This window comes from Mustelus asterias, chromosome 7 (genome assembly GCF_964213995.1).
Source record: "Mustelus asterias chromosome 7, sMusAst1.hap1.1, whole genome shotgun sequence".
Taxonomy (NCBI): domain Eukaryota; kingdom Metazoa; phylum Chordata; class Chondrichthyes; order Carcharhiniformes; family Triakidae; genus Mustelus; species Mustelus asterias.
This window is the reverse complement of record NC_135807.1, coordinates 16,454,748-16,480,194: the sequence shown is the minus strand read 5'-3', so window position 1 is coordinate 16,480,194 and position 25,447 is coordinate 16,454,748. Positions and strand designations below refer to the sequence as shown.

General features: G+C 40.9%; 1 protein-coding gene across 2 annotated transcripts in view; it reads right to left on the bottom strand.

Annotated features, from left to right (window-relative positions):
- Nucleotides 1-25,447, bottom strand: part of piezo2b (piezo-type mechanosensitive ion channel component 2b) — an 825,142-nt gene that overhangs the window by 146,017 nt on the left and 653,678 nt on the right. For both annotated transcript variants that reach the window (XM_078215732.1, XM_078215730.1), the window contains exons 31-32: nt 8,381-8,452; nt 6,007-6,113 (exon numbers count right to left, since the gene is read on the bottom strand). In XM_078215732.1, coding sequence (XP_078071858.1) covers nt 6,007-6,113; nt 8,381-8,452 — 179 coding nt within the window. The remainder of the gene's footprint in view (nt 1-6,006; nt 6,114-8,380; nt 8,453-25,447) is intronic.

The window sequence follows — 25,447 nt, the reverse complement described above, 5'->3', positions numbered from 1 at the left end:
CTTCCCAACATAGATTAGGCCACTGGTAAACCACAAGACAGCAATTAAAGATGATGGAGATGGTGATTTAATGGGAATGCAAACGGAATAGTAATCCAGAGGCTCAGGCTAATGTTCTGGGAACATGGGTTCAAATATCACCACAAAAGCTGGTGGAATTTAAATTTAATTCATAAAACCTGGAATTGAAAGCTCTTCACAGTAATAATAAGTGACCAATCAGAGTCACTTTGGTTTAAATTCCGAATAATGCTTGGCAGTTAACTGTCAGTTACCATCAACTGATGCATACCCCATGGCAACATCTCTACTAATCAAGGTCCACTTGCCAACCAATTAGCACTCTTCTCTCATACAGTACAAACGTATTGATTTCCCTGATACTATTCTTGCAAACGTGCCGATGAGTGCAATACGAAAATATTGACAAAAAAGGTCTATTTTTTCAGCAACAATCGGTGTAATTTTTATGCAGTATATAGGTTAGAAACCAAACCGAAAACAAAGTACTAAGTGAAGTGGAAGCATTGTTTAAATGTTATAGTACATTCTAAGACTTTGAAGAAAATGACAAGCTTTGAGACTTTGAAGCAGCTGGGCAAATTGAAAAAGTAAGTTGCTTAAGGAGAAGTACAAATAGCAGGAAGGAACGTCAATGCCAGACAAGGGAGACAGATTGTTGTTGGTGAGCAAGGTAAAGAAGGGATGAAACTAAAAGAGAAAATACTGAAAAATCTCAGCAGGTCTGGCAGCATCTGTAAGGAGAGAAAAGAGCTGATGTTTCGAATCCAGATGACCCTTTGTCAAAGGGGTGTATTTGGGTGGTGGACATCATGGACCAAATAAGAGAACTGAAGAATAAGGGGAAGATGGCAGAGAAATTGCAAGGAACATGTAAAATGTGGACATATTTATGTGGAGGACAGGTGAGTAGCTTGGGGTGTATGGGAGTTGTGAGGGAACAGGGTCATGATGGAGTGCTGAAGGCAATATAGGAGCGGTAGTCACAAAAAAGATGGTCACAATTTTGGAATTAAAATTAGAATGTATGGTGAAGATTGGAACGATATGGTATCTTAATATAATTGTTGGCCTCTAGTATTTGCAGCATTTTCAAAAATTAATAGACATTTAGTCTATCATACTAATTTTTGAAATTTAAGTGGTATTAGGTCACATATCAGATTAAGTCAAAAGTTTCAGATTAAGTCAAAAGTTTATAAGCAGTGATAAAAATTTAAATACCAAGGGCAATGGTTTAAGTTTCAAATTCTATTGTAATAAGTTGTGTTCCTCTTTTTACAAATACTCTTGAAATTTGTTGTATTATTTTCCTGTCTCTCAATATATGTTGGCAATGACTACATCCATGAATGCAGAACCTTAATTAAATAACAAAAATGAGTGACTAAACCTTGAAAAAATAAGGTTTAGGACAATAATTTGGCATTTAATCTCAAACTAAAATGTCAACGTTCAGATCATCAGCAATAATTGGTTTCTCCATTATCAAAGAATGTTTAACACAAGGCATTTCAATCATCCACATTGCAGGAATCTTAACGAATTGTACAAAAAGTGTATTCAGTTAACCATGGACATTGGCAAACCAGAAAAGGTTATCACAATGTTACAAAATTTATTGCATTAGGATGCATCAAGACAAAAAAAGTAAAAAAAAACAGCAATATAACAATGCACATTGTACTAAGATATTTGACAAAATCCTGCTTTATATCTATAGCATATCTGCATGGATTTATGTCGAATTATTTCAGTTATACAAGCCACACTAAAAGCATTGCCACAAATGTGATGTAAGCAGTTACTAAGGTTCTTCTTCAATTATTATGATCATGAAAATAGAGTTTGACTTGAAACTTTATTTTTCATGTTTCGATGTGGGAAGAAGACATTCTTACATCCCAGTCTGTCTGCGTAATTGGGTGCAATAACAGGCAAAAGGTTATTATAAGCAAACAGCATTTATAATCAAAGATAGAAAAGAGCAAAATATGTATTTGTGCATCAGTACAGACCTTCTAACAGATCTTTGAATAAACATGACATACAATTTTATTTAAATACATAGAAATTTGAAAACAGTTATCAAATAGCTGCACTATATTTGAAAGCTAGTTGATGGTGAAGTGGTTGGATCATCAATAACTATTCTTAGTTAAAACAGTTCTCCCAGACAATCTGGGGGATGAGAGCAGCAGAAAAGTCATGCCCACAACCCTGCTTGACAGTACTTACCGATGGAGGTTCACATTGATGGGCAATTCATCACAACTGCTGTGATGAATGTACATTTCTCTGAAAACATTTAAATAGCTACACCGTGTGTTTCCAGACACATATATTCTGCAAATCAGAAATTTTTCACAGGAGTTTCCTTGGGGCTTCCTTTGTTTGACTGCCTAAACTTTAGCAAGATTGTTCTGCTAGTCCAATTTACAAACATAGAAGGCGTTTTCACTGAACTTTCTCCCAAGTTATGGCAACAGAGCTGGTAAAGCCCCCAGAAAATCCATCTCTTCTTCAGAAGCCAATTGAGGTTGTCAAATAATAATTTGCAACTATCTTAAAATATCGAGGACCTCTGGAAAATTTCAGCAGGTCTGGCAGCATCTGTAAAGAGAGAAAAGAGCTGACGTTTCAAGTCCAGATGACCCTTTGTCAAAACTTTGTGGACTCGAAACATCAGCTCTTTTCTCTCCTTACAGATGCTGCCAGGCCTGCTGAGATTTTCCAGCATTTTCTCTTTTGGTTTCAGATTCCAGCATCCACAGTAATTTGCATTTATTAAAATATTGAAGTATAATTCTCTCCTTATCTTTTTTATTTTATCCTCCTGCAAACCATAACATACACCAGATATAGTTGCATGGAAAATAGTTGATGCCAAGTAACTTGATTAAATGGTCACTTTTCACATGTGAACCAAAGTAGTGAGAGTTATCAGAGAATTCAACTGTAGTCACAAGTCATGACTTTGCCCTCAACAATACTGACATGCTTTCAGTGGTTCAACTGGCCCAAAGACAGGAATCACAGCCAAGTTTTCCCTTCCTTAGTTCAGAGCAACTGAGGCCAATGACTGTCCAAGGTGAGACCACATAGAAAATCTCTTGGTCTACATGGTACAGTTTAACAGCATCACTAAACACCTATTGTGGTTAATAGCGATATTTTGGAAACATTTTCCATGAACGATTTCTCTGTTTCTTGCCAATTTTCCCCCTTTCCTTTTCATATTGTTGCCTCGAGGGTGGAATATGCTTCTTTGAACATTGACACTCTCAATTACTCTGCTATCAGCAGGATTGATCTGATTTGTTCAAGCCTTCAAAAAAATTAAAATTATAATGAACTTTATTTGTGTAATTCTTGTTACCTTTAATGAACAACACTCCCATGGTAATAACTTTGGTAAGAACTAATAGAACTATATTGCTTTCATATTACACATGGGAAAATGCATATCCTTCTATCCTCTTTTGAAGCATTTTATTACATAATCCTCTGATCATTTGAGATTGGGTTCAAGTGTCTTGTAATATGGACAAAGGAATGTAGATGACAATTTCATATTACTGTTATAAATTAAGTGATATAGACAAAAAGCCAACTGACAGATAAAGTACCCAGGCACTGTTCCTATAACCAAGGCACTAGTCAACGCCCCAGGGGGTAGTGCCATAGAGTGTGCCAAAGGCATACACTCTGGGGATCTCCATGGGCATGGGTCCCGATTTCAGGGAATTGGAGATTCCCCTTGAGCATGTGGGGAGTTCATGTGCCCATGGGGTCTTCATGTAAATGTGTGGGGGGGATTTCCTATGTTGCCTATTAGAGATCAGGATGCCCTTTAAAAAGGGCACCGTGATCATGGGATTCCCAGTTGCTGGCCGTTTTGGGCCCCACCCCATCAGCATAACGGCGTGGGCCATGCCTCCAGATTTCTTCCGCACAGGGTGCTGGATTATCTGGCAAGTAAAGCCAGCTCTGCAGTCTGTGAGCTGCGTGCAAGTTTTGTTGCCTCAGCCAGGATTTTGAGCAGAAAATGGAAAATCCCACCCTATAAATCCCAAAAGCATTTCAATTGTAGTACCAGGTATGTCTGTCCACAAAAAACAAGACCAATTTAACCTAGCCAATTCCTGCCCTATCAATTTACTCTCAAATATCATCAAATTGACGGAAGGTGTCATCGACATTGTTATTAAGCAGTACTCAGCAGTAACCTGCTCAATGACGCTGAGTTTAGGTTCCGCCATGGACACTCAACTCCAGAACATCTTACATCTTTGGTCCAAGCATGGACAAAAGAGGTGATTTCAAGAAGTGAAATGAGAGTGACTGTTCTTGGCATCAAGGTAGTATTTGACCGAATGTGGCAGCATGACCCGCAGCAAAAATACAGTCTAAAGAAATCAGTGGAAAACTCCATTGATTGGAATCGTACCTGGCACAAAGGATGATGATGGTTGTGCTTGTTGGAAGGCCAATTATTTCAGCCTCAAGTTCACTATTGTCCTTTAGGGAAGGAAATCTGCTGTCCTTATCTGGTCTGGCCTACATGCGACTCCAGAGCCACAGCAATGTGGTTGATTCTCAACTGCCCTCCAAGGGAAACTAGGATTGGGCAATAAATGCTGGTTCCCCAGCGACACCCATGTCCCATGAATTAATAAAAAGCCTCAAGCTGCAGAAGTTCCTCAGGGTAGTGTCCTGGGATAACCATCTTTAAAGGCTTCATCAATGATCTTCCCATTATCAGAAGGTCAGAAGTGGTCACTGATGATTACACAGTGTTCAGTACCACCTACAACTCCTCAGACACTGAAGCATTCTATGCCCATTTGTAGCAAGATCTGGACTACATTCAGATTTGGTCTGGTATAAGGCAAATAACTTCCACGCCACAAAACTGTCAAGCAATAGCCATTCCCAACAAGAAATAATCTAACCATTTCCCCATGACATTTAATGGCACTACCATCACTGAATCAACTACCATCAAAGTCCTGGGGTTACCACTGACCAGAAACTGAACTAGACCAGTGATATAAATATTCTGGCCACAAGGGCAGCTGAGGGATTGGGAATTTTTGGCAGAGTAACTTACCCCCTGACTCCTCAAAGTCTATCCACCATCTACAAGGCTCAAGTCAGAAGTGTGAGTGAATGCTCTCTAAATGCCTGAATGAGTGCAGCTCCAACAACACTCAAGGAGCTCAGCACCATCCAGGACAAAGTAGCCCCCTTGATTCACTACCTTCAACATTTACTCCCTCCATGATTGACATATCGAGGCAGCCATATGTACCATATACAAGATACACTGCAGCAACTCACCAAAGCTCCTTCAACAGCACTTTCCAAACTCATGACAGCTACACCTGAAAGTAAAAGGGCAGCAGACTCATGGGAACATCACCATCTGTAACTTGCTCTCCAAGCCACACACCATCCTCATGTGGAATTGTATCATTGTTCCTCCATTGTTGCTGGTCAAAATCTGGGAGCCCTCCTCCAAATGGTACTGTGCATGCAGCAACACCACACCCACTAAAGTGGTTCAATAAAGTGGCTGTTTTACTATTCACTCTTGAGGGCAAATTAAGGATGGGAAATAAATGTTGGCCTCGACAGTGATGCTCACATTCCATGAACAAATATAAAAATAAAGAATGCTATAACTATAACAACTCCCTCAAAATCTTGGAAATAAACTTTTGATCAGTCAACATCTGAAAGACAAAAGGTAGCTTGAGGTGTGACTCTTAACCTCCCTGCCAGAGCTGACAGAATCTGATCCAAAGCATCAACTTAAGTTTCAGATGCTAAATTAACCTTTGCATTGACAGCTTTTATTTCCATGAACTGAGGGAATATTTTAGCTCTTATTTACTGTGTGCATTTAGATTTAATGTTTTTTGATTTTTGTTTTACAAATTTTATTCTTGGAAAAACTATAACAGCATTCCAGAATAGTACCTGGAAACCTGATTTTTTGGGTTGTTCTTCTTCTTCTTCCTTTATTTCTTCTTCATTCTCCTCCTCACTGTCTGTCTCAAAGAGATAGTAATCTCCACTTCGTACCACTAAGCAGGAGAAGATAACATTACTAGTAAAATGAAAGGTGAAACAATGCAATTTATGGACTTCTGAATGGATCTTCAATTACTTTTATATCTTAAAATCATTTCATTCTACTTTACGAGCTGACATTAATAAAACAAATGATAAATTAAAGATTGAACCATGTCAACAATGTAATAGAGAGCAGAGTGTAAAGAATGTACAGCACTAAACTACCCAAATGGTTACCTGAATGTCAACATCCAACTCAAGGGAATGCACAGGAAAATCAAGAAGAGGTAGCCAGGATAACAAAGTTTAATGAGGAATTAGTAGCAGAATGCAGAACGTCAAAAAGGGTGGCTATAGTTGAAAAATGTGAAGAAAGGTGGAGACAAAGAGAATAAATATTGCAAAGACTGGCAATATTTCTGTGCAAGTACTGTGAATAAGGAAGTAAGAAGTTGTGGCTGAGGCTCATTGAAATATAACTTTTAGTTTTATATTTCTGAATTTCATTTTTAAATAATCCATGCAGAAACATGCATTTCAATGGATTTCAAACAATATAAAATCTGTCCAATAGATAACATAAAAATGACACGGCATTTCAGCATAACATAATACATAACAAGCTTTCTTTTGTACGTTTTAAATTTTCAGATTTACATTTGACTGGGTATAACCATATAAACTAAGCAAACCCTGGATTTGTACCAAATAAAATAAAAGAGAATACAAAGTATTCTTTTCAATCATTAAAAATAGTTAACTTATTGTCAAAGTTATGCATTAATTCCAAATGCACTACATTATAAATATCCTTTTGAAATTTACATATGCTATAAACCCTTATAAAACATAATAGCCCTTATAAAACACAATCTCATAATTAAAATAAATTGTCATTAACTTCATATGTTTTTTCTATCTATTTATATTTATAGCTTTGCTTTCATTTTTGTTTAAATAGTAAGTGCTTGATTGTAAAGATTACTGGGATGATAGAACGAGGGAGTTGAAAGATAAGCTGAAATAACAAAGATTTTCTATCTTGTGCACCAGGAACAAGAATGTTATTAAAACACTTATAAAGAAAGCTTTATGGTTTTACTACAAATTTTACCCATAATGACTGTAATTCATTTTCCTGATAAGAAACTCAGTAACCTCCCCAAACCAATACCTTTAAGGAGGTTAAATTGAATCAATCTTAAAAATCAATAAATAGACAGAAAAAAAATGAAACCGTGGTCAAACTTAATGACAATTCTTCGTGAAAATGAAGCAGTCACAAAATGGTCCTGACGGATCCACATACTGAAAATTCACAGCATCCCAGAACTGACCTTAGCCTCCGAAATAACAAATTAGTTTGGTATCACATGTAACAGATACCTTATTTCCTTGAATAGATCAAGAATTCATTACTTTCATGCCTCATTTTGTAACAGAGTCATAAAGGTAAAGGCCAACCCAAAAATATAAATAATGGAGCAACAGGCTGTTTGATTGAGACAAACAGCTGCAAGTAATGATTCCTTGCAGTCTGGCAGAACAGCATTGTTGTCTTTCCTGTATACATTAATGTATTTAAACGGTACCAATTAACACAGGTCGTTTTACAGATCAGAAAACAACATCAATGCAACTAAAAAACTGTGTTCTTCAGTAATCAGCTATTGATTTATCAGTTTTGTTCACAACAGATAAATAGATGGCACAAAGGTAGCTCATACATTGGCTTTCATCTAATCATTTACGCACATAGTCTATTCCTCTTAACCTGAAGTTGCTTAATGCAAATAATCAGCTAATTCAAAATGAAATCACTTGTTGTGCTGTATTATTAAAATTGCTTAATTCCAAATACTGGATAATTCAAAATTTGTCAGGTAAATAATTACTTCAAATTAATAGGTGTAGAATTTACTTGAAGCACTGTGCAATGCAAAATGGTTAGATGATCATATTCAGCATACTGTAGTTTCACAGTTGATTGTGCATTTGAGGTGGATCCTTACAGTGATGGTGAGTTAGTGCAGAAGGACCTTCTTGCATAACTACCAACCTTGGTTGAAACTGAGCATAAAGCCCATCAAAATAATAACAATTGGGCTAAAATAAATTCATGCTTTAAATCAAACTAGAATAGGCAATGTTTTTTAAAAACATTTTTTACTTATTAACTTCTGTTTGAAAATAAACTAAAAAAAACACAATTGTCTATTCAAGGAAATTTGGTACATGATTAGCATACACAACTAACAGATGATTGAGGCAAACCTACTAGAAGCATGGTCAACCCAGGGCCGCCACCACTGCTTTTTTTTGCCCTTGGCTTTGTCTTTCTCTGGTTCTCCTAAAATAAAATAGGTCCAAATATTAATTATGGAAATCAAAAACAAAATAATTAGGTGGGCTGAGTTTTAATTTGAGAATTACAAATGGGGTAACATATTAATGAGAACTTTATGCAAGAAATAAATAATACTTAATACATAAGTACCTATTTTAATTATCACATTTTCTCTCATGAAATGATCTGCATATGTGAATTATTTTCCAATGCTTTTTAAGGTTCCTTCGCAACCTCTCAACACTATTCCTTACTCTGAAAACAACTAGTGAATCAGAGTCGCCTAAAGATTTGCTCCTGAATAATTTGACTTTTTAATTTTATTTATGCTTCCAACAGGGGTAGCCAATTGAAGTGTCAATTGAGGGCACTCTTCACACACCACCTAGATTTTTCCAGAATACATATGGCCCACCTGCTGTTACTGTGGCTTGTTGGATGGAGGCCATTGGGGCCACTGATGCCTCTTTTAACTGACCCAGTCACAACTGAAGAGGGCCACAGCTGAGGTTTTCCATCTGCAATTCTGGCCTAACATCTATAGCCACATTTTATTTATAAATAGTGTAAAGCCTTCAGAGAATGCCTCCAATTTGAGACACACTAATGATTGTTCATCTACTTCAGCAACTCCATCTGCTGATCTTTCAGTGCTGGAATGCCTTATATTTGCTCTCCAGACTTGAGAACCTGCCCATTGTCCTTGATTTAATGGGACTAGCAGTCGACCATTTCCTCCAAAATCTCCCTCTGGATCTCTACGCCAGCATTTCTGGATTCCAGGTTGCATTTCATCCAGACAGCAGGGTCAGGACATCAAAATAAATATCCTGCCCTACGTTATGAAGTGCATATATTCTCATGTAGAGATACACCTCCTTCACTTAAGCCCAAAGAACAGGTTAGTAAGAGGCCCAATCTCCATCAAAATGTTTTGATTATAACTAGCAAAAATGTTATAGTTTACCAGCAGAATGAAAGCACTAATGTATTAGCTCAGTTGGCTGGACAGCTGGTTTGTGATGCAGAGTGATGTCAACAGCGTGGGTTCAATTCCTGTACTAGCTGAGGTGTGGTGATCCTCAGGTTAAATCACCACCAGTCAGTTCTCCCTCTCAAAGGGGCTAGCAGCCTCTGGTCATCTGGGACTTTGGCAACTTTATCTGCTGCCTAGGATGACTCTCCCTGGTAGGCTTTGATTTACAGGATTATCAAGTCTAAAAGGAGGAATTCCAACTTTCAGTAACAAGATCCCTCTCCAAACCCAAGCAAAGGGTATGCCCAGTTAGCTGATCAATTCTTAGATTTTAAAACTACTGCAACAAAAGATTGATTCACTTTCAATTTATTGCTATCATCTTTGGGCTGCAATTGACTGAAAAAGGATCTCACTTACCCCTTAGTCTCCTAAGGAGGATACGCAGTAGTTTGTCATTAAAAATGCTTATCGATCTTTGTTCTAACCACCACATACGATATCCTTGGGGAATAGCTGATTGAACTTCCTGAGGGGCTTGTTGAGTAAGAATTCCCCTGGTAACATGTAATGGCTTGCTCAGCTGGAACTCATTACCTAAGCTTTTTATAAGGCATACCAAGGACTGGGTCTGCAGAACTGTCCCTCAGTTTGTTTAATTTAGTTTGTTTGATTTGCCAGAAAGAATGGCAAGGACCACGGTAGTGGTTTTACTTTGCATTCTGTAAATAAACTATGTTCCTTTCCAGTCAGGCTTCCTGAGTTATTACATTGGCAACGAGGAACAAGAAAAGTTTTCGACAGCCTTGTCTTTCAATAAACCCAATAAGACAGTGATAAAGAGATATTGAAAATGCCACTGTGTGGGAGACTGGAACCTTATGATGTGGGTGTAGAGGATTGGCCCCAGTATGTTGAAAGAATGAGATATTTCTTCCGGGCAAACGGGATAAAATTGCCCCTTAGTGTCCTGAGATGTGTAGATTAGAGGGATTAGTGGGTAAAATATGTAGGGATATGGGGGTAGGGCCTGGGTGGGATTGTGGTCGGTGCAGACGCGATGGGTCAAATGGCCTCTTTCTGCACTGTAGGGTTTCTATGATTTCTATGATAAAAGGGAACTATTTGTATCCTGACTATTTGTAGGGACCCAATTTTCAGCATCATAAAAAGTTTAACCTACCCAGATTCAAAATCTTTCAATGAATTGATAGATATAATAGCGAAACACTACGACCATAAACTGTCTGTTATATTGTAACGCTACAGGTTTAACATGGCAAATAGACTGCCTGGGGAACTAATCACTGAATTCTTGATAAGACTGCGGAAATTGGCAGAAGACTGAGTATGTGCTAGAACTTCCACAAAAGTTAGAATCAATAATATTGCAACCCAAAAGAAGCTACAGACTCAACCAACTCTGGACCTCAAGTCATAGAACTGGCTCTTTCCCATGAAAATGCAGAAAAATGGAACCAGGAGCTTTAGGGGTCCATAGATGGTACTGTCGTCAGCCTTGGGCGACCCCTATATAGCAGAACCTAGTCCCCAGTGGGTAATGCCTGTGTCTTCCATTACTGCCAAGAAGGGGTGGTTGGAGTTGGAGGCTGTGAAATCCAAGAACTGGACAGCAAGTCACTCCACCATACAATGAGGAGTAAGCACACCGCACATCATTGGGATGTTGGGACTGAATGTTGAATCGCATAAGCATCACGAGCCCTGGCGGTTGCATAAAAGAAGTATGCCCAGATCGATAAAGAAAGTTTGACCATGGTGTTTGTGATGAAAAAGCTCCCAGTACGTCTACGGTCGGCATTTCACTTTAGTAACTGATCACAAACCTCTTCTTCAAGGAAGATAAGGTGACTCCTCCCATCACACCAACCTGGATCCAACACTGGGCACTGATATTATGTGCCTATGAATATACTTTAGAACACCATCCAAGGAAACATAGCCAATGCGGATGCCTTGAGCCACCTGCCACTACCCATCAGCCTACCTTCTCCTCCCAAGATGAATGAAGACACATCACTGAACTTCATGAACACTCTGCCAGTATCTGCTAAGCAGATCCAGGCATGAACCCAAAACAAAAGGAGCCTATGTTGGCGAAACTACATTATGTCAGCCTAAGTGACGGACAATAAGGGTGTCCTACAAGAATTTGAAACCTTATCTCTCTAAAATATCAGGACTTAAGTATGGCATCATCTTGTGGGGAGTCCAGGTGATTGTCCCATGTCCAGGCCAGTGACAAATACTTTAAGAATTGCACATTTGCCGCCAAGGAATTTCTAAGATGAAAATGCTCGCAAGGAACTATGTCTGGTGGTGAAGACAGTGAAATTGAAAACCTGCTCATGCAGTGCAATATCTGCCAGGAAAACCAGAAGGCCCTGCCAGCAGCCTTCGTGTACCCTTGGGAATAGCCTGGGTTTGAGTACATGCCGACTTTACAGGGCCATTTATGGATTCAATGTTTTTAAATCCTCATCGACGCCCATTCAAAATGGATCGCCTTGCACCAAATGGCCTCTACTATCTCTGACAATATCATAGAGAAACTCCATCAATCCTTCGGTACGCATGGCATACCTGAGATTCTTGTAACAGACAATGGGACCCCATTTACCAGCCGGGAGTTTCAGACCTTCATGAGTGCAAACCAAGTAAGGCACATCCACAAAGTACCTTACCACCTGTTCTCAAATGGCCTGGCTGAGCGGTCCAGTCATTCAAAAGTAGCATGAGAAAACAAACTACAGGCTCCCGATCCACAGATTCCTTTTCAACTATCGTAATATGCTGTATATGACAACGGGAATAGCCTCGGCGAAGCTATATATGGGCTGATGCCTTTGGACTAGACTTGGCTTGACGTTCCAAAATTTGGGTGGCAAAGTTGTGTTAAAACAAGAAGCCCAGAAAAAGGGCCATGATAGTCAGTGATCAGATAGAGTCTTCAAGCTGGGAGATATGGTCCACATGAAGAGCTTCGGCAATGGCCTCTTGTCACTGGTGGGACCAGAGGCAATAAAGTTCCCCTGGGTTGTCGGGGACAGTGTTTGGGCAGTACTAGGGTGGCACTGCTCACCAGGCCATGGGCAGTGCACGGGGTGAGGCCTACAGTGAGGTGGAGGGGCTTGAAGGGCAGGGGCAGGATCTGAAGGGGCATGAACTAAGGGGAGACTGGGAACTGCACACTCTGCAATTGGGGGTCGCAGGGACGGCAATCGACCGTGGGTGGGATGGCGAATTGGGGCAGCGATCGTTGGGGGAGTGGGGAACAGGGGCGGCAATCAGCCGGAGGGGGTGGTGAATGTGATCTCCATGGGGATTCAGGGAGTGAGATATCTCCCAGTGCATTAACTGTGTAGTCTTGTAAACGCAGAGATCGGCATGTGCGCAATGGCAATCTCTCGCAGTCATCAGCCGGCTTCCTAGTGTGAATAGACTCTGTCCACTCCCCCTACTGATGAGAATCACACTTTGCCTCACTTTTTTCTCTCAGTGACATAAGATCATGACTGAGAGTTCTCCCAAAATAATAGGCGCGATTCTCTCCTGTTTGGTACTTAGAATTGTTTTGGTAAGATCACCCCCTATATTTCTATGTAAATCCCCTCGTGATGAAGGCCAACATACCACTTGCCTTGCTAATTGTTTGCTGCACGTGCATGCTGGCTTTTAGTGACAAGAACACTTAGGTCCCATTGGACACCTGAACTTCCAAACCTCTCACCATTTAAGAAATATTCCACCTTCCTGTTTTTTCTATTAAAGAGAATAACTTCACACATATTTATATTACATTCCTTCTGCTATGTTTTAGCCCATTCAGTTATCCTGTCCAAGTCATCTTGAAGTATTCTTGTATCCTCCTCACAACTTACATTCCCACTCAGTTTGCTTAGATATATGGATCATTGGGATGTTTTGTGAGGAAGGTGGGACCTAAACAAGAAGGATGGGTTGCACCTGAACTGGAGGAGCATCAATATCCTGGACGGGAGATTTGCTAGTGCTGTTCGGGAGGATGTCAACTAGTGTGGCAGGGGTGGGAACCGGAACAGCAAGCCAGTAAGTATAGAGACTAGGGAAAAAAGTGAGACTGGGATAAACATAGCGCAGAATAAGAGCAGGCAGAGGGAAGCCGCAGGGCTCAGCTGGGCTGTAGGTCTGGATTGCGTTTGCTTCAATGCAAAAAATATAACAGGTAAAACAGATGAACTGAGAGCCTGGGTTACTGCATGGAATTATGATGTAATTGTAATTATGGAAACATGGTTAAAGGAGGGACAAGACTGGCAGTTTAAAATTCCGGGATATCGTTGTTTTAGATGGGACAGAAGAGGAAACAAAAGAGGTGGGGGAATTGCATTACTGATTAGGGAGCAAATCATAGCTGTGTTGAGGGAGGACAATTTGGAGGAATCTTGTAGTGAGGCATTATGGGTGGAGCTCAGAAATAAGAAGGGTGAAATCACAATGTTGGGAGTGTATTATAGACCTCCCAACAGCCCGCAGAAGACAGAGGAGCACATGTGTAGTCAGATGCTGAAAAGGTGTGAAGTAAACACGGTAGTTGTGATGGGTGACTTTAACTTCCCCCATATTGACTGGGAATTTCTTACAGCCAAGTGCTCAGATGGAGAGCAATTTGTTAGATGTGTCCAGGAGGGCTTTTTGATACAGTATGTTGACAATCCAACCAGGGAGAGGGCCATACTAAACTTGGGAATGAGCCAGGCCAAGTGATTGATGTTTCAGTGGGGGAGCATTTTGGGCTTAACCACCATAATTCCATAAGATTTCGGGTAGTCATAGATAAGGACAAGAGTGGCCCTTGGGTAAGGGTGCGTAATTGGATGAGGGCCAATTAATCCAGGTTAGACAGGAACTGGGGAATGTGGATTGGAAGCAGCTATTTGAGGGCAAATCCACGTGTGGCATGTGGGAGGCTTTTAAAGTTGACTGACGTGCAGGACAGGCATGCCTCCACAAAAATGAAGGATAGACATGGCAGGATTCGGGAACCATGGGAACAAGGGAAGTTGTATGTTTAGTCAAAAGGAAAAAGGAATAGGTCTCGGCATCTAAAAACTGACGAAGCCCTTGAGGAGTACAGTGAAAGTGGGAAGGAACTTAAACGTGAAATTAGGAGGGCTAAAAAGGGTCATGAAATGCCTTTAGCATACAGGATCAAGGAGAATCCCAAGGCTTTTTATGCATATATTAGGAGCAAGAGGATAGCAAAAGAAAGAGTAGGCCCACTCAAGGATAATGGAGGGAAGTTATGCATGGAACCACAGAAAGTGGATGAAATCCTTAATGAGTACTTTGTATTGGTATTCACCAAGGAGAAGGACATGATGGATGTTGAGGTCAGGGATAGGTGTGTGAACATCCTTGAGAACGTCAATGTATCAAAGGAGGAAGTGTTGAGTATCCTACGTTGCATTAAGGTAGACAAGTTCCCGGGGCCAGATGGGATCTATCCCAGGTTACTGCGGGAAGCAAGGGGAGAAATAACTGAGGCCTTAACTTATATCTTCACATCCATTTTGCTCACAGGCTAGATTCCAGAGGACTGGGGAATAGCCAATGTTGTTCCCTTGTTTAAGAAAGGAAGCAGGGATAATCCAACAGGTCATAGGCCGGTGAACCTGACATCAATGGTGGGAAAGCTTTTGGAGAAGATACTAAGGGACAGGATATATGCACATTTGGAGGAAAATTGACTTGTTAGTGACGAGCAGCATTGTTTTGTTCGGGGAAGGTCATGTCTCACTAACTTGGTTGAGTTTTTTGAAGAAGTGGCAAAGAAAATTGATGAGGGATGGGCTGTAGATGTAGTATATATGGACTTTATGAAAGCGTTTGACAAGGTCCCACATGGCAGACTGGTACAAAAACTAAAATCACATGGGATTTGGGGTGGGTTGGCTAGACGGATACAGAACTGGCTTGGTTACAGGAAGAAGTTTAACAACACCAGGTTAAAGTCCAACAGGTTTATTTGGTAGCAAATTCCACACAAGCTTTCGGAGCTCTAAAGCTTGTGTGGCTTTTGCTACCAAATAAACCTGTTGGACTTTAACCTGGTGTTGTTAAACTTCTTACTGTGTTTACCCCAGTCCAATGCCGGCATCTCCACATCTTGGTTACAGGAGACAGAGCAGTGGAAGAGTATTTATCAGGATGGAGATCTGTAGCTAGTGATGTTCCGCAGGCATCAGTGCTGGGACCTCTGTTTTTTGTAGTATATATAAATGATCTGGAGTAAAATGTGGGTGGTCTGATTAGTAAGTTTGCAGATGACACGAAGATTGACAGAGTTGCTGATAGTGCCTAAGATTGTCAGAGGATACAACAAGACATAGATAGATTGGAGACTTGGGCACAGAAATGGCAGATGGAGTTTAATCTGGACAAATGCAAGGTGATGCATTTTGGAGGATCAAATTAGGTATGAATTATACTGTAAATGGCAGAACCCTTAGGAACATTAACATACAGAGGGATCTGGGCGTGCAGGTCCACAGTTCCCTAAAAGTGGCAACACAGGTGACCAAGGTGATTAAGAAGGCATATGGCATGCTTGCCTTCATCAGCCAGAACACTGACTACAGGAGTTGGGAAATCATGTTGCAGCCATATAAAACCTTGATTAGGCCACATTTAGAGTATTGTGTGCAGTTCTGGTCACCACACTATCAGAAGGACATGGAAGCTTTGGGGAGAGTGTAAAGAAGGTTGTTCACCAGGATGTTGTCTGGTCTCGAGGGTGTTGGCTTTGAGGAGAGGTTGAATAAACTAGGATTGTTTTAACTGGAAAGAAAGAAGCTGAAGGGAGACCTGATAGAGGTTTACAAAATTATGAGAGGCATAGATAGGGTGGATAGTCAGAAGCTTTTTCCAAGGGTGGAAGTGTCAATTACAAGGGGGCACAGATGAGAGGCAGAAAGTTTAAGGGAGATGTGTGGGGGACGTTTTCCACGCAGAGAGTGGTGGGTGCCTGGAACGTGCTGCCAGTGGATGTGGTGGAAGCAGGTACATTAGCAACATTTAAGAAGCATCTGGATGGGTACATGAATAGAGAGGAAATAGAGGTATACGCACTGAGTAAGGGCAGAAGGCTTTTTTTTAGTTCGGGCATCATGATCGGCACAGACTTGGAAGGCCGAAGGGCCTGTTCCTGTACCGTACTTTTCTTTGTTCTTTGAAACCTGATGTCCTTACCTGATCTGGCCTACATGTGACTCCAGATCGGCAGCAATATGGTTGACTCTTAACCACCCTCTGAAATGGCCTAGCAAGCCACTCAGTTTGATCAAATCTCTACAAAGTCCTAAAGGAATGAAACAGGCAGGACAAATCTAGTAGAGGTAGTGGCACAGTGACATACAGTCAAGAGTCCTGGGAGTCCTAAACATCGACTCCGAACTCATGAAGTCCCATGGCATCAGGTTAAATATAGACAAGGAACATAGCTTTATTATAGAGTCTAACATTTTCCCTAAAATGATTATATCTAACAGGTCTGTTGTTCTCTATTCTCCCTCTTTCCCACTTCTTAAATTGTGGGATTACATTTGCTTCTTTCCAGTCTTCAGGAACCTTTCCAGAATCTATACAATGCATCCACTGTCTCTCTAACCAACTCCTTCAACATTCTGGAATGAAGCTCATCTGGTCTAGGGGTTTTATCAACCTTCAACCGAGTTAACATTTGAAGTACTGCCTCTTTGCTAATACTGATTTCTTTTAGTTCCTCAGTTTTACGAGTCATTTATTCGCTTAGTATTTCTGGAAGATTTTCTGTATCTTCTTTTATAAAGATAAAGTCAAAGTAATTGTTTAGTTTCTCTGCCATTTGTCTATTTATCATTATACATTCTCCTATGTAATTCTGTTAATTCTATGATCTGCTGACAAAAAGATGCACCTACCCATGTTTCATTATATCATTAAGTAAATTAAACTATTGTATATTTTAATGATGCTTCTTACTACATTCATGTCCTCTCGGTTGACTTGGAAAATACGTACTTTCCATCAGAAATATCATAGCTAGCAGCATGAGTTCCCTGTTCCAATAGTTTCAAAAATTAAGGAAATAACACAGGCACACTTACTACATTTACTAATTTTTTTAATGTGCTGCAAGTCTTCCATAAAGTAGGAATAATTTACTATCATATCATAGTGCATATTTATTATTGTCTTGTTATTATGCAGCTCATATTTTATCAATCCTGTTTTTTAAAACCTTTCAATAAAAAACTGTTCATTCTTATTTTCCTAGCTAACAGAAACTTAGAATTAACAGAAATAAAACATTTCACTGAATTCACCAATGTTAATTCAACAATTTGAGATTACTTCAACTAATTTCACCTCCAGACAAATGTGAATCCGAGCTTCTTGTTAAAATATTAGCTGTGCTAATATTAGCCTAGCAATTATTGTTGGTAATTCATATGGCATTTCTCTACCCCTGTTTTAAAGGAGAGATTACTCACTTAAAATAATAAGGTTAATGTATGCATTAAATTAATGGGCAGAGGAATGTCATACAAATGTGTTAAACATTTGTTCACTGGTAGTGCCAGCAATATTTCCTAGGCTTTTGCTACTAATAGAGCATGTACTGACAAGAGCAACTTAATAAAAATGGAAAACAAGTAATCAAAAGATGTTTCTAAATTAAAGAAAAGTTTTTCATCTGGATGCATACCAGTTCATGACATTAGGACAAATAACACATTGCTTGTGTGTATGATTCTGAAAACGAGAATTGCACTCCAGTTCGTTTGCTGATCTTTTTTTCCTTTCCCAGTTCTCACATTGCGATTTTGGGGCCTGATTTTAACTCTAAGTGAATTGATTTTGAGTGAGTTAAAGTCTTGTCTAGTTTTGCAAAGATAGTTACTGCCTCCTTCACCAAAGTGGCCATTCTTCATATGCGATGCTAAATGAGAGTGGCAGCGGGCTATTCGATATCAAAGATGATCCAAAGCCTATTCTCTTCTGACATCCAGACATGTATATACTTTTAGCAAAGGTTAATGACTCAGGGAGGCAATTTTAACCTAACCTACCCATTAAACCCTGACAGAACTGGGTGCAATGTGTTTTATATCCCATCCAAATTTACACTCTACTTAAGAGTAAGGTAAATATGACTCATGGAAGCCCAGGCCAATATTTTTTCCTTCCTTACTTCAAGTATCTGGGACAAAGAAATTGGCCTGTTGCCAAGGCTGAAATTTAATTAAGGCTCAAACAGAAAAAAAATTCCAACAATTCTGAAGTATATACTTATTTCATTATAAGGAAATGCAATTGTAAATTTGGTAAAATATAAAAAAAATGTGTTATGCATCTAAGCACAAATGAAACTGAAATAACATTAATTAGGGTGAATGATGTATCAACAAAAGCACAAGTTCTAATAATCCTGCATTAGGAAACTGACATTCTTACACAAGGCTCAAAGTACATGATCAGAACTTTTCAAACTATAGCAGGATCAGTAATGGTTACAAATTATTCTCATTATAAAATTACTGTAAATGGGTCATAACCATGAGTGCAATATCTACCAAATCATTTATCAGTAAACCCCTGCCAGTATTTTGCATATAAAATCATTATACATCAAGCGAAGCATTATCCTTTAATATTATACATCCATATTTATTACCTTTGTGGCTTATGTCTCAATGGTATTTGATTGAACGGAGATTCTAATTTTCTATCAGCCATCTTAATCTAAATATGTTATATGTTCTTTGGTTGAAAAAAATAATTACTATTAAACAATACCTTTAACATAATTTAGCGAAATGCTTATTGTTAGACACCATTAAGTAAAAGATATTTAATTGTGAATGCAGTGAAGTAAATAAGTATTTTAAATCACTAAGATGAAAATCTGGTGGATTCTAGAATAGGAATGCAGGCTACTTCACCATAGCAGGGACTATGCTGTGTTGAAAAAAAAATCACCACAGGATGCAGTGCTGTAATGGTATTGTCACCGGACTAGTGGCCCAGAGATCCAAGGAAATGCTCTGGGGATCTGGATTTGAATCCCTCCATGGCAGATGGTGGAATTTCAATTAATTCAATTTCTGGAATTAAATGTTTAATGCTGACCATAAGATCATTGTTGTAAAAACCCATCTGGTTCACTCTGTCATCCTTACCCGGTCTGGCCTAAATGTGACTCCTGGCGCACAGCAATGTGGCTGACTCTGAAATGGCCTAGCAAGCCACTCAGTTCAAGAGCAATTAGGAGTGGGCAGTAAATAGAGGCCCAACCATCGATGCTCACATCCCATGAAAGAATTAAAAAAATACTTACGCTTTGATCACAGTAGAAGTGAATTCTGTAATATAGCAAGTTTTGTGAATATTAAGCTGAAGATGTCTCAGTGCTGAGGAATTGAACATTTTCTGTTTGAGGTAAGCAGTATTCAAAAGAACTCACAAGAACACAAGAATTAGAACAAGAGTACACTATTTGATGCAATCATGGCTGATTTGATTTTGGCCTCAACTCCACTTGCGTGTCTACTCCCCATATCCCTTGACTCCCTTGTTGATTAAGAATCTAACTGAGCCTTGAATATATTCAATGACTCTACCTCCACAGCTCTCTAGGAAAGAGAATTTCACAGATGAACAACCCCCTGAAAGAAAAAAAACTCATTGCAGTCTTAAATGGGACACTTCCAATTTTTAAACTGTGCCCTCTAGTTCTAGATTCTCTATAAGGGGAACATCCTCTCAGTACCCACTCCGTCAAGTCCCCTCCTATGTTTCAATAAGATCACCAATCATTCTTCTGAACTTCGATGGGCATCGGTGCAAGTTGCTCAACCTCTCTTCATAAGTTAACACCTTGATCTCAAGAATCAGTTAAATGGACCTTCTCTGAACTGTTTCTAATGCAATTATATCCTTTCTTAAGTAAGGAGATCAAAACTGTACAAAGTACTTCAAATGTGGTATAATTATGACCCTAAAACTGCATCAACACCTCCCTACTTTTATACTCCATTCCCCTGGCAATAAGTGCCAACTGTGCATTTGGCATCTGAATCACTTGCTGTACCTGTATACCAACTTCTTATGATTTATGTGCCATGACACCCAAATCCCTCTGAAATCATTGAGTTCTGCAGCCTCCCTCCATTCAGATAATATACTGCTTTTTTACTCTTCCTGCCAAAGTGGACAAGTTCACATTTTCCCATGTTATAGAGTCATAGAGGTTTACAGCATGGAAACAGGCCCTTCGACCCAACTTGTCCATGCCGTCCTTTTTTTTTTAAACTCCTAAGCTAATCCCAATTGCCTGCATTTGGCCCATATCTCTCTATACCAATCTTACCCATGTAACTGTCTAAATGCTTTTTAGAGAACAAAATTGTACCCGCCTCTACTACTACCTCTGGCAGCTTGTTCCAGACACTTACCGCCCTCTGTGTGAAAAAATTGCTTTTTTGCCCGCTCACCTAACCTATCTAAATCCCTTTGTAAATTCTTTGGGCAGGATGTTACGGTCTTGCTCACCCTGAAAATGTAAAATTGCACCCAAGGTCAACGGACCTTCCCATTGTCCGCCTCTCGCCTGCTTCGATTCCCATGGCAGGCGGGGCGGTAAAATTCCAGCCTTTATGTCTTCTTGACAACTTACTTTCCTACCTATCTTTGTCTCATCAGGAAATTTAACTACCATACATTTGGTTCCTTCATCCAAGTCATTAATATAAATTGTAAATAGTTGAGGCCTCAGCACCCCGTCTTTGCAGATGATTTCATGACGATGCTGCAATAGAGCAGGACTTGCTCAGATTTGTCAAAATGCCAGCCTGTCAAAACCATTTTCTTCACTTTCAAAAGGACTGGGTTCCTCTGGGTCTACGTCTTGATGTGGGCTGACTAAAATGGGTAGTGTGTCTAGAAAATTCAATGCAAAGACTATCTCCTGTGGGACTGACTGCAAAGATACTGGCTGCGGAAGTTGATGCACCATTGATTATGCAAAGACTCGTTGTTGCGAAATAACAGGTTTTTATTAACGAAAGAATTGGAGCACACCCGAACCGATAGCTAATCCGAACTGAGGCAAAGGGGCGGAGAGCAGTCGCCTTTATACCCAGAGAAGGGCGGAGCCCCGGATTGAGGCAGCAGGGGCGTGTCCAGGCATATCGCATAAACAGACAATACTACAGTGGTTCATCACAGAAGTGTGAGCCAACTTAGGGCATTAGCATTAGAAATGTGTGCCCCTGGCCTGTGCTGAAATGTGTAACCGTGTGCAGCTAACAGCAAGGCCCATCTTTGAACTTGGGCTGATGCGATCCGCAGGACTGGTTTGTCTATGCGGAATAGCCCTGGCAACAGCTTATGATCCAAAATAATGGTGAAATGGCAGCCGTACACATACTGGTGAAATTTCTTATCAGTGAATACAACTGCTAGGCTGTCTTTTTCAATCTGTGAATCCTCCTTTTGTCATTTGACAAGGTCCTGGAAGCAAAAGCGACAGGCTGCTCCATGCTATCCTCCATCTGGTGGGAAAGTATGACCCCTATGCCATAAGGTGATGCATTGCACATCACTATGATCTGCTTACCTGGGTCAAAATGAACAAGTAAAGTAGATGATTGCAGGGCCTGTTTTATTTGGTCAAAGGCATCTTCCCATTGCCAACATTGATTTTTTTTTAGAAGATGGTGTAAGGGTGCCAAAATGGTACACAAGTTGGGTAGAAAATGGCCATGATAGTTCACCATCCCTAAGAAGGACTCCAACTCTGTTACATTCTTTGGTAGAGGCACCTCTCTTATTGCCTTTACTTTTACTTCTCCTGGGTTCAAGTCTTTTGCATCTACTCAGAATCCTAAATTCTCTTTTCAAGTTGACACCAGCTTCTTTGAATCTTTTGTGAACTTCCTCTAAATTGGCCCTATGCTCCTTGGGTGATGGCTCTGTTATTCAGACATCGGTTAGATGCATGACCACTCTGGGTTCCTTGCAGGAGACTTTCCATGGTGCACCGAAAGATAGTGAAAGCAGATGAAATGCTGAAGGGTAATCTCATATATTGGAATAAGTCTTTATGCGTATTAATGGTGACAAATTTCCTTGAGTCTTCTTCCAGCTCAAGCTATAGGTAGGCATGACACAAGTCCAATTTCATGTACTCATGGCCTCCTGCCAGTTTAGTGTAAAGGTCTACTACCCTGGGGATAGGATAGCTATGTATTTGAGCAGCTCTGTTTACAGTCAGCTTGTAATCACTGCAAATCCTCACTGTTCGGTCTGGTTTTAGCACTGAAACTATTGCCACAGCCCACACTGAAAACTGTACCAGTTTGATTGTCCCTAGATCTTCCAATATCTTTGACTCCACCTCAACTTTTTGATGTCATACATAAGGGGCAGGCTGGGCTCTAAAAATTTTGGCGTTGACCCAGGGTTTACGTAAATTTTAGTTTTACACCCCGTAGGTACCCCAGCTCTCTTTGAAAAACTTCTTGATATAGAACATAGAACATAGAACATAGAAAGCCACAGCACAAACAGGCCCTTCGGCCCACAAGTTGCGCCGATCACATCCCCACCTCTAGGCCTATCTATAGCCCTCAATCCCATTAAATCCCATGTACTCATCCAGAAGTCTCTTAAAAGACCCCAACGAGTTTGCCTCCACCACCACCGACGCCAGCCGATTCCACTCACCCACCACCCTCTGAGTGAAAAACTTACCCCTGACATCTCCTCTGTACCTACCCCCCAGCACCTTAAACCTGTGTCCTCTCGTAGCAACCATTTCAGCCCTTGGAAATAGCCTCTGAGAGTCTACCCTATCCAGACCTCTCAACATCTTGTAAACCTCTATCAGGTCACCTCTCATCCTTCGTCTCTCCAGGGAGAAGAGACCAAGCTCCCTCAACCTATCCTCATAAGGCATGCCCCCCAATCCAGGCAACATCCTTGTAAATCTCCTCTGCACCCTTTCAATGGCTTCAACATCTTTCCTGTCATGAGGTGACCAGAACTGCGCGCAGTACTCCAAGTGGGGTCTAACCAGGGTCCTATAAAGCTGCAGCATTATCTCCCGACTCCTAAACTCAATCCCTCGATTAATGAAGGCCAGTACGCCGTACGCCTTCTTGACCGCATCCTCCACCTGCGAGGCCGATTTAAGAGTCCTATGGACCCGGACCCCAAGGTCCTTCTGATCCTCTACACTGCTAAGAATGGTACCCTTCATATTATACTGCTGCTTCATTCCATTGGATCTGCCAAAATGGATCACCACACACTTATCCGGGTTGAAGTCCATCTGCCACTTCTCCGCCCAGTCTTGCATTCTATCTATGTCTCGCTGCAACTTCTGACATCCCTCCAAACTATCCACAACACCACCTACCTTGGTGTCATCAGCAAACTTACCAACCCATCCCTCCACTTCCTCATCCAGGTCATTTATGAAAATGACAAACAGCAAGGGTCCCAGAACAGATCCCTGGGGCACTCCACTGGTCACTGACCTCCATGCAGAGAAAGACCCCTCCACAGCCACTCTCTGCCTTCTGCAGCAAGCCAGTTCTGGATCCACAAGGCAACAGCCCCTTGGATCCCATGCCCTCTCACTTTCTCAAGAAGTCTTGCATGGGGGACCTTATCGAACGCCTTGCTGAAGTCCATATAGACCACATCCACCGCTCTTCCTTCGTCAATGTGTTTGGTCACATTTTCAAAGAACTCAACCAGGCTCGTAAGGCACGACCTGCCCTTGACAAAGCCGTGCTGACTACTTTTGATCATACTAAACTTCTCTAGATGATCATAAATCCTGTCTCTCAGGATCCTCTCCATCAACTTACCAACCACTGAGGTTAGACTCACCGGTCGGTAATTTCCCGGGCTGTCCCTGTTCCCTTTCTTGAATATAGGGACCACATCTGCAATCCTCCAATCCTCCGGAACCTCTCCCGTCTCCATCGACGATGCAAAGATCATCGCCAAAGGCTCCGCAATCTCCTCCCTCGCCTCCCACAGTAACCTGGGGTACATCCCATCCGGTCCCGGCGACTTACCAACCTTGATGCCATTCAATAGTTCCAACACATCCTCTTTCTTTATGTCCACATGCTCGATCCTTTCTGTCCACCGCAAACCAGCAGTACAACCACCCAGATCCCTTTCCACCGTGAATACCGAGGTAAAGTATTCATTAAGCAGCTCCGCCATTTCTAACGGTTCCACACAAACTTTTCCCCCTTCACCTTTTAAGGGTCCTATGCCTTCACATCTCATCCTTTTACTCTTGACATATTTGTAGAAAGCCTTGGGATTCTCCTTAATCTTACCCGCCAAGGCCTTCTCATGACCCCTTCTCGCTCTCCTAATTTCCTTCTTAAGCTCCTTCCTACATCCCGTATACTCCTCTAAATCCTTAACACCTCCTAGCTCTCTGAACCTTCTGTACGCCTCTCTTTTCTTATTCACCAGGTTCATCACAACCTTCGTGCACCACAGTTCCCGTACCCTACCAACACCCCCCTGTCTCATCGGAACGTTGTCATGCAGAGCTCCAGACAAACATTCCTTGAAAATCCTCCACTTTCCTTCGGTACTTTTCCCCAAGAATGCCTCCTTCCAATTTACCCGTCTAATTTCCTCCCTGATGACACTGTATTTCCCTTTACTCCAGAGAAACACTTTCCTAGCCTGCCTGATCCTATCTCTTTCCAATGCTATCGTGAAGGAGATAGAATTATGATCGCTATCCCCAAGATGCTCACCCACCGAGAGATCCTCCACCTGTCCAGGTTCATTAGCCAGCACCAGATCAAGTACAGCCTCTCCTCTAGTAGGCTTATCCACATACTGTGTCAGGAAACTCTCCTGGACACACCTAACAAACTCCTCTCCATCCAAACCCCTAGCCCTAGGGATATTCCAATCTATGTTTGGGAAATTAA